Raw genomic sequence first — 10543 nt, forward strand, 5'->3', positions numbered from 1 at the left:
ACTGGCAGCCAGCCAGGAATGACCCAAGTTCCCCCTCCATGCCTGGAGGACAAGAGCTGTGACAGAGGCACAGGAGACCCCGCTCACCCCCCAGCCTTGGGCCACGTTAGCCCAGCTCCAGGACAGGGACCCTCGCGGGACAGGGTCCAAGGAACTGGAAAGAGGATGTCCCCTGACACCTTCCCCATCCCTTCAGGGGACACAGAGAACAGGGCCCCTCATGGCGGGATGAGCCCGGGGACCCCTCTCCTTCTGGCAGAGACCCCAGTGGGACGGCAGCAGCCCTCTTGCTGTCTCCAGGCCCCTGGGTGGTGGCTCCGGAGCCAGCACAAGCCCTGCAGGGCCACCACAAGGAGACCACAGAAGGGGTTAGGGGAGGGGACATGGGGGTCCTGGGGCTGGGACCCGCCTCAGCTCCCCTTGACCCCAGCAAAGGCTTTGGCAGCAAGGGGAACATGGCATGAATCACCCTGGATGGGGGCAGCACCCAGGGATGGGCTCTTTCCTCCTCCCCCTGGATCCCTCCCCACTGACCCACCCTGGGTGGGTGCTTGTCCCCAGGACCAAGCCGCCTGCGACAGCTCGGTGACACTCGCCCAAGCAGGTGGGCTCCGAGACGCGGAGGGCACAGTGGGCAGGGACTCGGGTGCCCCCTCTGCTCACCTGCTGCTGGATCTGTGGGGCTGGACGCGCTGGGGGGTGGTGAGGGGAGGGCAAGCTGCAGGACAGGCACGGCGGGGACAGGGCACTCACCGCTGAATACAGCCCGGCCTGAGCCCCGTCAGCTCCGAGGGTGCGCACTGAGCCCCACGCAGAGGAAATGAGGGTTCAACCCAAAATCCCCCCCAGCCCCCCCGCGCCGCAGCACGGCACTTCTGCTTTCCTCCGCCGCTTCCTGTGCCGCGGCGCACGGGCCCTGCAGCTGCCAACCTGGCCGCCCCGCAGCCCCCCAGGGAAGCCAGGCATAGCCCCCGGCCCCGGCCCCTGCCGCAGGGCAGGGGGCACTGGGGACGCTGCTGGGCTGGGTGGTGGCTCCATTGCCCCTTCCTGGCTGCAGGAGGACCTCCTGGGCAGCTGCTTTGTCCCCATGGCCCTACCCAAAGCCAGGCAGGAGCTGCAGGGCAGTGAGTCCGGGACAGAGACGAACCAAGGGGACAGGGGCACCTCTCAGCCAGGGGAGCCCAGTGCACAGGCAGGACAGAGGCCCAGGGGAAGCTGCTGGGCTCTGCCACGCCGGAGCCAGCCGAGGACACACGGGGACAGGGCCGCGAGGCCCTCACTGCTGTGGGGAAGACCCTGTCTTCACCACACAGCCCAGCCAAGCTGGGACCCCGGCGTCCCAGCAGCCGCTGCTCCCCTGCTGCTGGAGGAGGAAGCGAGAGCGCGGTGCGGGGGTGGTGCCATGACGGGCCACCGTGTCCCCCTTCACCTCGCCCGCTGCCCACACAGCACCGCCAGAGCCTGGCCCCCATCCTCCCGCCCCCGGGGAGCACAGGCTTCTCAGCCCCCAAAGGCCCCCCCCAGGGGACACAGCGACACCAGTGGAGTCATTCCCCACCCCAAACCCACTACACACACCCCCTGCGGGGCCCTTACGTCCCAGCTGTTGCAGCCGTTGCAGTGCAGACTGTGACAGAGCAGGGAGCAGGACCCATTTGGCGGCATAGGCTCCCTCCACGAGCAAAAAACTGAGCTTCCGTTTTAGCAAATATGCCAAGAATTTGTGGCCTGTGTTGCCTCAGCCCCTCAACCAGCCCCCGGCACGAGGGGGGACCTGCACCGATCCTGCCGAGGGCCTGGGTGTGGCACAGCCTCTGTAACAGCTATCAGCCTCACCAGAGATTTATTACTAGTTTACAACAAGAAGAGCCCGAAAGCGGGAGCTGGTCCCAGCGCCGCCCATGCTGGCACTCAGGGCGGCCCCCGCGCCCCGAGCTCTGCAGCGCCTACAGCTTCTTGCCCTTCTTCAGCTTGTTGCGGTGCCATGTGTTGTACTTCCGCAGGCGCCTCCAATACTCGATCGAGTCGGGATCCAGCTCCTCCAGCTTCTTGGGGGGCCCGAGGTGGATCTTAAAGAGCCTGGGGGCGAATGCAGAGGATGTGAGGCGGCGGCAGGGAGGGCAAAGGGACAAGCACGGGACGGAGCGATGGAAGCGCATGACCAGGACGTGCGGATCCCTCACCCACCACATCCGCAGTGCAGCCTGCTCTCCTCCCCTGGCCCTCGGGGAAGGTCTCTGGGCTGCAGAGCGGCAGTTTTCCTCCTCCCAGAACAGTTCCCTGTCCGTCCTACACTTGTCTGGGCCTCTGGGACGGCACCTCTGTAGGTACGGGCACCCCAGGAGGGACCCCCCTTCTGCGCACAGCAAGGGGAGCTGGGAACCACCTACCAGTCGGGGTACTCGGAGTCGGGCTTCAGGGCCACCTCCGGGCCGTCCTTGAAGTAATTGACCCCCATGGCATAGGTGGTGAGCATGGCGGGGTCCGTGCACACCTCCGGCCCCTTCAGCCCCTCCTTCGGCAAGTTCTTGCCCTTGGACTTCATAGCTGCGGGGACAAGGGCACGGTCGAGACAGGGTACGCGAGGGGGGGACGGAGACGCAGGCAGGGGAGAGGACGGGGGCTCAGTCAGAGCAGGGGACGAGAGCAGGGGACGGGAACAGGGCCACCGCGGGGTGCAGCAGCACCGGGGACGGGGCAGGGGGCGAGGGGCACAAGGTGGCGCAGTGCGTGAGGGAGGGAGCCGGGGCAGGGGCCGGGGGACGCAGGGCTGCGGCCGAGGGACACGGGGCGAGGTCCCGGGAGGAGGGGACAAGGCCACCGCCGAGGAGGGCCCGGGGGCCGCGGGGACAAGGCCGGGGGCCGCGGGATCGGGACACGGGGCCTAGGGCGGGGGGTGAGGGCCGCGGGGCCGGGGCCGGCCCCGGGGCAGGGGGCGCCGACGGGGCCCGGGGCCGCGGGACGAGGCTCACCCGGCTTCTTGGCGTAGCCGCGGGCCGGGCCGGGCAGCGCCGCCCGCGCCGCCCGCAGCAGCACCCGGGCGGCCATGCTGGGGCGCCGCGGGGCACCCCGGGAAGGGGCCGGGGCCAGGCCGCGCATGCGCGGAGGCGGTGCCCGGAAGCGGCGGCGGCGGCGGCGGGGGCGGGACGGTCGCGTCGCCGGGCCGGCGCCGCCGGCAGCGAGTGAGTCCGCACGGCCCCGGCCCCGGCCCCGGCCCCGGCCCCGGCCCCGGCCGGCCGCCAGGGGGGAGAGCCGGCGCCGGCAGGGTTGGCCCTGTCCCCCCCGGGCCCCCCCGCAGCTCCCCGAGTCCCTCTCCCCGCCTTCCCCGCCCGGGGCGGCCCCCCCGCGCTGCGGGCCGGAGCGACGCCATGGAGAGCAGCATGGATTTCCAGGCGGCTGCGCCCTCCGCCCCCGGTCTCGGCAGCGACGAGGCCCCGGAGCCGCCGGCCATGGACACGGAGGAAGAGCCTGCGGTGCGGCCTGGCGCCCCTGAGCTCCGCGTGGGTGACGGGCAGCCGGAGGGGCCCCCCTTCATCACCCTGCGCCCTGGCTGCAGCTCCGGGCGGGACCTGCCTGTCCCCGAGGGCCAGCGGAAGGGTCTGGGGCCCAGCTCGGGGCCTGCTCCAGCCTCGGACCTCGAAGGAGGTGGGGGCGGACAAACCGAGCTTTGCCGGGACTCGGGAAGAGAGATGGAAGAGGAGGCAGCGACTGCAGGGCCGCAGGGCTCTGCTGACTGGAAATCCAGCGCCGGGAGCACCCCTCGGGACGCAGGTCACCCCCGAAGCCCCAGCAGCGGCGACCCAACGGGCATGGAGCTGGACGAGGCCCCCGAGGCCGGCACCCGCCCGAGCAGGGCCAAGTGGGCCGAGGATGCAGAGGACGAACCCTCGGAGATCCAGGGCCTGCTGGCCCAGCTCGAGACCCTCGACCCCAACCTCTGCGACCACTCGCCTGCCTCAGAGCAGGGCCTGCTGCCCTTCTCCAGCGCTGGCACAGCCCCTCTGGCGGGCGAGCAGGCCCGGCGGAGCTCCGGGGAGTGCCAGGGCAAGTGCCGGCCCTGCCCATTGCACGTGGCCATGGGCCGGGGCCTGGAGACACGGCCCTGCTGCGCCCAGCACTCGGCCTGCTCCCGGCCCTGCCACGGCCTGCTCTTTGCCGAGGCCGACCGGGAGGACTTGCTGAGCCTCCTGTGCTACGAGGGGGGGCTGCCCGAGGCCAGCGCCGAGACGCCTTTGGCCCGCTCCGACATCCTGGCCGGGACCAACCTGGAGATGCTGCAGGCTCGGGAGGAACTGGCCACTGTGGAGAAGCCTGAAGGGCTGGGGAGGCCGGAGAGCTCGGAGGAAGGACCTTCTGGTGGCTGGTATTACGGAGAGGGGCTCTGCGAGGTCGACTCCGCCTGTGAGGGCAATCGGGACGGTTCCCCGGAGCCAGCCTGGGTGGCCCTGCCTCCTGCTCTGGCCCCAGAGGCAGAGCAGCCACCCCGAGGCGGTGTGACCGTGAGTGCATCGCACATGGGCTGCAACGGTGCGGCAGCGAGCCAGGACATGCCCCTTGGCTCTGCTCCCTCGTGGGGTTTTGGGTGGGGGCAGAGGGGAGCCAGGGACGTCTTTTCCTCGGGTCTTACAGGGCCTCATGCTGCTGGGGTGCCTAGACAAGACCCTCGGTACTGGCTTTGGCTCCTGCTGCCCTGAATGTGGGGGGATACGTGCATGGCTGTCTGATCCGTGTATGCCCCGGGGAAGAGGCTGGTGGGTCCGAACAGCCCCCCAGCCCCAGGACCCTACGCGCCCCCCCCCCGCAGCCTCAGGACGCTGTGCCCTCGCTGTCCTGGTGCTCCAGGGGCAGCCTGGCCGTGGGGCGGGCAGGCTGAATCCCTGGGATCCCAACCAGAGCCTCACCTGCTCTCTCATTGCTTTGCAGAACAGGGAACCCCCGTCCTCCTGCCCAGCCTTCAAAGAGGGTGAGTTGCTTCTATGCTCGAGCAGCAAAAGCACCCACAAGTCCTGACCCACTGCCTCCTGCTCTGACCCCAAATGCGGGGTGGCCAGGGGTCCCAGCCGGGGAGGGAGCACCCAGCTCTGCACTCATGCAGGGTAGGAACGTGGCTGCAGACTCTGGGTGGCTTGTTTGATCCCAGCTCGCCCTTCGCTGAGGAAATGGGCGTGCTTCAGGGATTGGGGAGGGGGGATGCACAGGCTTGGGAAGGGAGAAAGGGATGCCAGGGTGTGTCCAAGGGAAAGGGGAAGCAGCCCTGGGGTCAGAGTTGGTCCCTCGGAGCCTGTCTCCCAACGCTGAGCTGCTTTGCCATGTGTAGGAATGCAGCTAACGGGCAGTAGGAGTTGGTACCCCCAGTTTTCAGAGTTGGGGGGACCAGCCCCTGCTTAGTCCCTCCCAATGTCTCAGTTCCAGGCCCTTGCGACCCGGAAGATCTGCTGGACGGTGTGATTTTTGGGGCAAAGTACCTGGGCTCCACGCAGCTGGTCTCGGAGAGGAACCCCCCGACCAGCGTCCGCATGGCACAGGCCCAGGAGGCAGTGGACAGAATCAAGGTGCAGGAGGGTAGGGGGGCATGACTGCCACCAGCCTGGCCCCTCGTGGGCTTGGGGCTGCGCTCAGGACCTGCCCAGGGGGACCTCCTGGCTGTGGGGCAGGGACCCAGAGGAGTCCTGGCAGCAGCAGTGACCTCTCCTGGGCGCTTCGTTCTGCAGGCACCGGAGGGAGAGTCCCAGCCCATGACAGAGGTGGATCTGTTTGTCTCCACACAGAGGATCAAGGTGCTCACGGCTGACACGCAGGTGAGTGGGGAACGGGAGCACCCACATGGCTTTGGGGCTGCTGAAACCTTCCTGTTTGGCCTTGGGGACTCTGCTTTGCACCCGCGCCAATGGGGTCATGTCCAAGGATGGCCTATGAGTGAGGACATGCATCTGGGAGGAGACATGTCACTCCGCACCCATCCCATGCAGACGTGTCACGTCCCTCGGCTCTCTGCATGGCTGCACGAGGCTTCTAATGCAAACTGCGCCTCGCGGGAGCTGCTGGGTTCTCAGACCAAGCTCCAGGGAACCTAGGCTTGAAATGTCTGTAGCTCTGCCTCAGGATTAGTTTCTGCTTTATAGTAAGAGGGAAGAGATGTCTTGCCCCCCAGCAGCACCCAGAGACATGGATGAGTCCTTGATCGAAGGAGCTGTTTGTACCTTTTAGCGTAGACATGGTTTCTGCACAGCATGTGCCAGGCATTTGAGCTGCATCCCAGCACGGTGGCATTTGAACCCAAACCCTTCCTGCTTGTGGCGGTGCCTGGCTGGCTTGCGGGCTGCCCAGGGGGTCCATCGGGCCGGGGAGGGATGAACGTCTCTGCCTATGTCCCCCTTGCCAGGAGGCCATGATGGATCACTCCCTCCAGACCATCTCCTACATCGCCGACATCGGCTCCCTCGTGGTGCTCATGGCGCGCCGGAAACTGCCTCGGCCATCAGAGGTGGCGGAGGAGAAGCGGCTCTACAAGATGATCTGCCATGTCTTCCACTCGGCCGATGTGAGGCAACACACGAGTCCCTCGGGAGGGCAGGGTGGTGTTGGGGTCCTGGGCCCCGTCCCGCTGTAATGACCGGGTGCTCTGGGTCTCTGTGCTGGGGTCTCCCAACGGGCACATAGAGGAGGAAGGAGCCCAGCCTGAGCACCTCTGTGACACAGAGGGGCCCAGCAAGAAAAGGGGGGAGGATTGGCATCGTAAAGGGGCCCATTCAGGCAGAGAAGGAGCCAGGATGCCCTGGAGCTCCCAGGGCGCAGTGCCTGTGCTGGGCGTTGCAGGGCGCTGGCAGCTGCTGGCTCCAGTTTGGCCAATGAGACCGTTGGCCCTGAGCCGCGGGCACGAAAAACCCCTGTCTTTCCCCAGGCCCAGATCATTGCTCAGGCTATCGGGCAGGCGTTCGGCGTGGCCTACCAGCGCTTCCTGGAGGCCAACAGCATCGACCCGAGCGAGCTGAGCCCTCGCCAGTACAGCCGTGCCCTTGAGGACCAGGAGCAATACAATGCGGAGCTGACCCACTTCTCCCGGCAGGAGAACTGCAAGGACGTAAGAGCTGCTTTGGAGGGGTGGGGACAGTGTGGGGTACCCGCTGGCACCTCTGTGTCATCCCCTCCACAGCTCCCTGAGCAGCTGAGGTGCTCCCTACAAAACTGGGCCCCATCCCAGCTGGCTGTGAGCCCAGGACACCCGTGCTGGGGCTGGGACGCATGCCCCGTGGCTCTGGTGACCATAACCCATCTGTGCCCCCCACCAGGTCTGCATCCGGAAGCAGAAGGGGGAGATCCTGGGCATCGCCATCGTGGAGTCGGGCTGGGGCTCCATCCTGCCCACGGTGGTCATTGCCAACCTGATGCACGGGGGCCCCGCGGAGAAGTCGGGCGAGCTGAGCATCGGGGACCGCCTCATGTCCGTCAACGGGACGAGCCTGGTGGGGCTGCCCCTCACCACCTGCCAGAGCATCATCCGGGTGAGCCGGGGCTGCGCTCGGGGTGGCCTCCTGCCTCCACCCTGGCAGGAGGGCCAGTGCTGGCAGAGACGGGGACCGGCCTGAATGCATCTGGGAGTGTCTGTAACTCCGGGGTCCCCCCCGATGCTCCCGGCTTGGGGGCGGATGGGTGATGGGAGACTGTGGGGGCAGAGCGGGCAGGAGCGTGGGGGGCCATACCCATCCTGTGGGCTGCGACAGTCCCTGCCCTGAGTGCTCGGGAGGAAGGGATGTGACAAGGCAGGGACAAAGCTAGGGACTAAACTTGCTGCGGCAGGGTGCGGGCAGGGCCCTGCCCAAGGAGGGGGGTGGGTGAAGAGGCAGGCACCTGTCCTGGAGGGAACCTGTTGCATCTTCTACCTCCTGGGCAGGAAGGAGCTGAAAGCAAGGACAGTGTGGCCTCAGGGGCAGAGCGGGACGTCTTGGACTGGATTTAGAAGTTCTCCCCAAATTTGAGCGTGGCAGTATCCCTGTGTGTGCCTGTTTCCCCATTGAAAACAGGTTGCTAACCCTCAGCCCTCCCATGAGCAACATGGCTGCGTCGCCCCTCTCAACCACGCTGAATAGCTCTCCAAATTCTGACAAAGCCCCATCCCATCTTCCAGGAGCTGAAGCACCAGACAGAGGTGACGCTGAACATCGTGCACTGTCCCCCTGTCACCACGGCTGTCATCCGGCGCCCTGACTCCAAGTACCAGCTGGGCTTCTGTGTTGAGAACGGTGTGGTGAGTGCCCGCGGGGACAGGATTGGAGCCAGGCCGGGGTCAGCCGAGGGCTTCAGCCACCCGTCTGGCAGGGGGACACACGGTTCTGGCTGTGTCCGCATGGACAAGCGCACAGCTCCAGCGCTCCTTGTGCCTGCCAGGGCTGAGGTTTCACTCGGCACTTGTGCCACAGCAAAAGACTCTTCATAGCTCTCCTGCAGCACCGGCAGCTGGATCTGTTTCCCTGGTGCTCCTTAGCTGTTTGCTTTTGGGGTGGTGGTTTCTTCCTGGCTTTCTTGGCGTGACCTTAGTGACAGTTGCTGCTGTCCCCAGTGCCCCAGCCCCTTCCTGCTCTGGGCTCCACAGTGGTTGCGTTGGAAAGGCGGAGAGGAGCATTTCCAGGACCAGCGGGAGTTGATGGGGTGGGTGGGTGAGTGGTGGAGGGGGTGGCACGGCTGCATCATGCACCGACCGATGCTCCCAATAGTATTGGAGATGCAGTTATGCCACAGGTGCGCAGGAGCTGCCGCCCCAAGGAGAAGCTCTGGCTCTGCAGCCCAGGCTTGATGGGAGCACGAGGGTTTGATGCCTGGATGGGGGGAGATGAGCTCTCCGCCAGCCGGGGGAACAAAAGCCTGCGGGCTGCCCTTGCCCTTCAGCTCAGCACATCACTCCCGTGGCAGCAATGCAAAGGGACATCCCTGCCCTCGCTGCATGCCCATGGGCTGGAAGAGACAGCACCCAGGTCCAGAGCTCTTGCCGGGAGCCTGCGCGGATGAGAGGGTTTGGGGTGGTGGTTGCGTATGGCCCTGGGCTGTGGACACAGCTCTGATCTTACCAGCCCTCCCTGCTCCCCAGATCTGCAGCCTGATGCGTGGGGGCATCGCAGAGAGAGGTGGCATCCGCGTGGGGCACCGCATCATCGAGATCAATGGGCAGAGCGTGGTGGCAACGCCCCACGAGAAGATCATCCAGATCCTCACGCAGGCAGTCAGTGAGGTGAGCCGGGCCTGGGCTGGGTGATGGCCAGGGCTCCCCGGGGCAGCTGTGGCTGCACATGGAGCAGGCTGGGCTCAGAGTTTTGCACCAGCACCCTCCAGCCCGGGGTTTGGCATCTCCCAGCTGATCTGTGCATCTCTGCCTAGGTCCACATCAAGACCATGCCGGCTTCCACGTACCGCTTACTGACCGGGCAGGAGCAGCCCATCTTCCTCTGAGCCACTGGCCGTGCCCGGCTGTCGCTGCACGTGCCTGGGCCCAGGCAGGAGTGAGCCCGGGGCAGCGAGGGCAGGATAGGCTCTGCCTCCTGCCCCAGCACCCTCATGGGAGCCCTCTGGTCCCCAGCAGGGCCTAATCTTGCACCTCTCCGGTTTTACTCAGGACACAGTGGGAGACTCTAGGGGCCTGATACCCAGCTTGAGCAGCCTCAGGGACTATGGTGCCATGGTTTGGGCACCTCCTCCCCCTCCATTCACCCCTCCCTGCCTCACAGTGCCTGCACGGTGCCTGTCCTGCTGCTTCACAGGGTCCCTCACCTTGGCCTGGTGCTGGCAGGAGGAGAGGGGACCCCGCGTGAAAGGTCACCCCATCCAGTCACCACAGATAGTGCTTTTACATTCACCAACGGTGCCTTTCCCCATGTGGGGATGGTGCTGGAAGCACAGCTCTGGGGCTTGCGCTAGCACAGCCCCAGAGCAGCGCTGACCCTGCACTCCAGTGTGTGGGTACACGCTGGCACCCCCGAGGGAGAGCCGGCAGCTCCCAGACTCAGCCTTAAGGGCAGCAGCACCCTTGGCACCCGCTCCTCCTCCCTGGCTTTGCCAGGGGCCTGTTGGGGGTGCAAATGAACTCCTTATTAGACCTGCTGCACCGAGCTGGGAAACTACCTCTGCTTTTCCCTGGTGCTGCCTTTAACCACTCTGCACACACAGCCCGACCCCAGCCCACCAGGGTACTGGGTCGCAGCCCTTGGGGCTGTCCCTCGGCGCAGCGAAAGGGAACACGGCACTGCCCAGTCCCACATCCCGGGGAACTTGGGGTCATGAGCCCCAAGGACCAGCCCCTGGTGATTTGTCTTTTCACGAGTGGGTCTCTGGGCCCCTACGGCCGATGCAGCGCTGACCGGATTTTGCCTGTGTGCTTGGCTGATGTAAAAATAAAAGTTTTGGGGAATGTGGGAGGCTGCGTTTCAGGAGCCCTGCTGGGCTGCAGCAGAGGAGGCTCAGCTCTGGGGCGTGCACCCTGAGCCTGCTGTGGTGCCAGACGTTGGCACAACCCAAGCCTGATTCCTGCACTGATGCCTCTCGGGGCAGGCAGGGT

General features: G+C 66.2%; 2 protein-coding genes across 2 annotated transcripts; one reads left to right on the plus strand and one right to left on the minus strand.

Moving 5' to 3' along the window:
• Nucleotides 1-1826: 1826 nt before the first annotated feature.
• MRPL54 (mitochondrial ribosomal protein L54) lies at nt 1827-3048 on the minus strand. Its single transcript, XM_076359108.1, has 3 exons — nt 2973-3048; nt 2391-2547; nt 1827-2079 (listed from the first exon to the last, which is right to left on the minus strand). Exons 1-3 carry the CDS (start codon nt 3046-3048, stop codon nt 1947-1949), a joined length of 366 nt encoding a protein of 121 aa, XP_076215223.1. The 3' UTR covers nt 1827-1946.
• A 193-nt stretch (nt 3049-3241) lies between these two features.
• Nucleotides 3242-10400, plus strand: APBA3 (amyloid beta precursor protein binding family A member 3). The gene is made up of 10 exons (XM_076359167.1): nt 3242-4499; nt 4924-4963; nt 5407-5552; nt 5712-5798; nt 6383-6541; nt 6902-7081; nt 7290-7502; nt 8126-8245; nt 9083-9223; nt 9370-10400. The coding sequence occupies exons 1-10, from the start codon at nt 3369-3371 to the stop codon at nt 9439-9441; spliced, it is 2289 nt and encodes a 762-aa protein (XP_076215282.1). The 5' UTR covers nt 3242-3368; the 3' UTR covers nt 9442-10400.
• The last annotated feature ends 143 nt before the right edge of the window (nt 10401-10543 follow it).

This window comes from Aptenodytes patagonicus, chromosome 25, assembly GCF_965638725.1.
Source record: "Aptenodytes patagonicus chromosome 25, bAptPat1.pri.cur, whole genome shotgun sequence".
In the NCBI taxonomy this organism is placed as follows: Eukaryota; Metazoa; Chordata; class Aves; order Sphenisciformes; family Spheniscidae; genus Aptenodytes; species Aptenodytes patagonicus.

Coding starts and splice junctions, on each gene's coding strand:
- MRPL54 (XM_076359108.1), bottom strand. CDS start 3,048: ATGGCCGCCCGGGTGCTGCTGCGGGCGGCGCGGGCGGCGCTGCCCGGC. Junction 2,548..2,972: donor CGGCTACGCCAAGAAGCCGG/GTGAGCCTCGTC, acceptor TTGTCCCCGCAG/CTATGAAGTCCAAGGGCAAG. Junction 2,080..2,390: donor GACTCCGAGTACCCCGACTG/GTAGGTGGTTCC, acceptor ATTCGCCCCCAG/GCTCTTTAAGATCCACCTCG.
- APBA3 (XM_076359167.1), top strand. CDS start 3,369: ATGGAGAGCAGCATGGATTTCCAGGCGGCTGCGCCCTCCGCCCCCGGT. Junction 7,082..7,289: donor GGCAGGAGAACTGCAAGGAC/GTAAGAGCTGCT, acceptor GCCCCCCACCAG/GTCTGCATCCGGAAGCAGAA. Junction 8,246..9,082: donor TCTGTGTTGAGAACGGTGTG/GTGAGTGCCCGC, acceptor CCTGCTCCCCAG/ATCTGCAGCCTGATGCGTGG.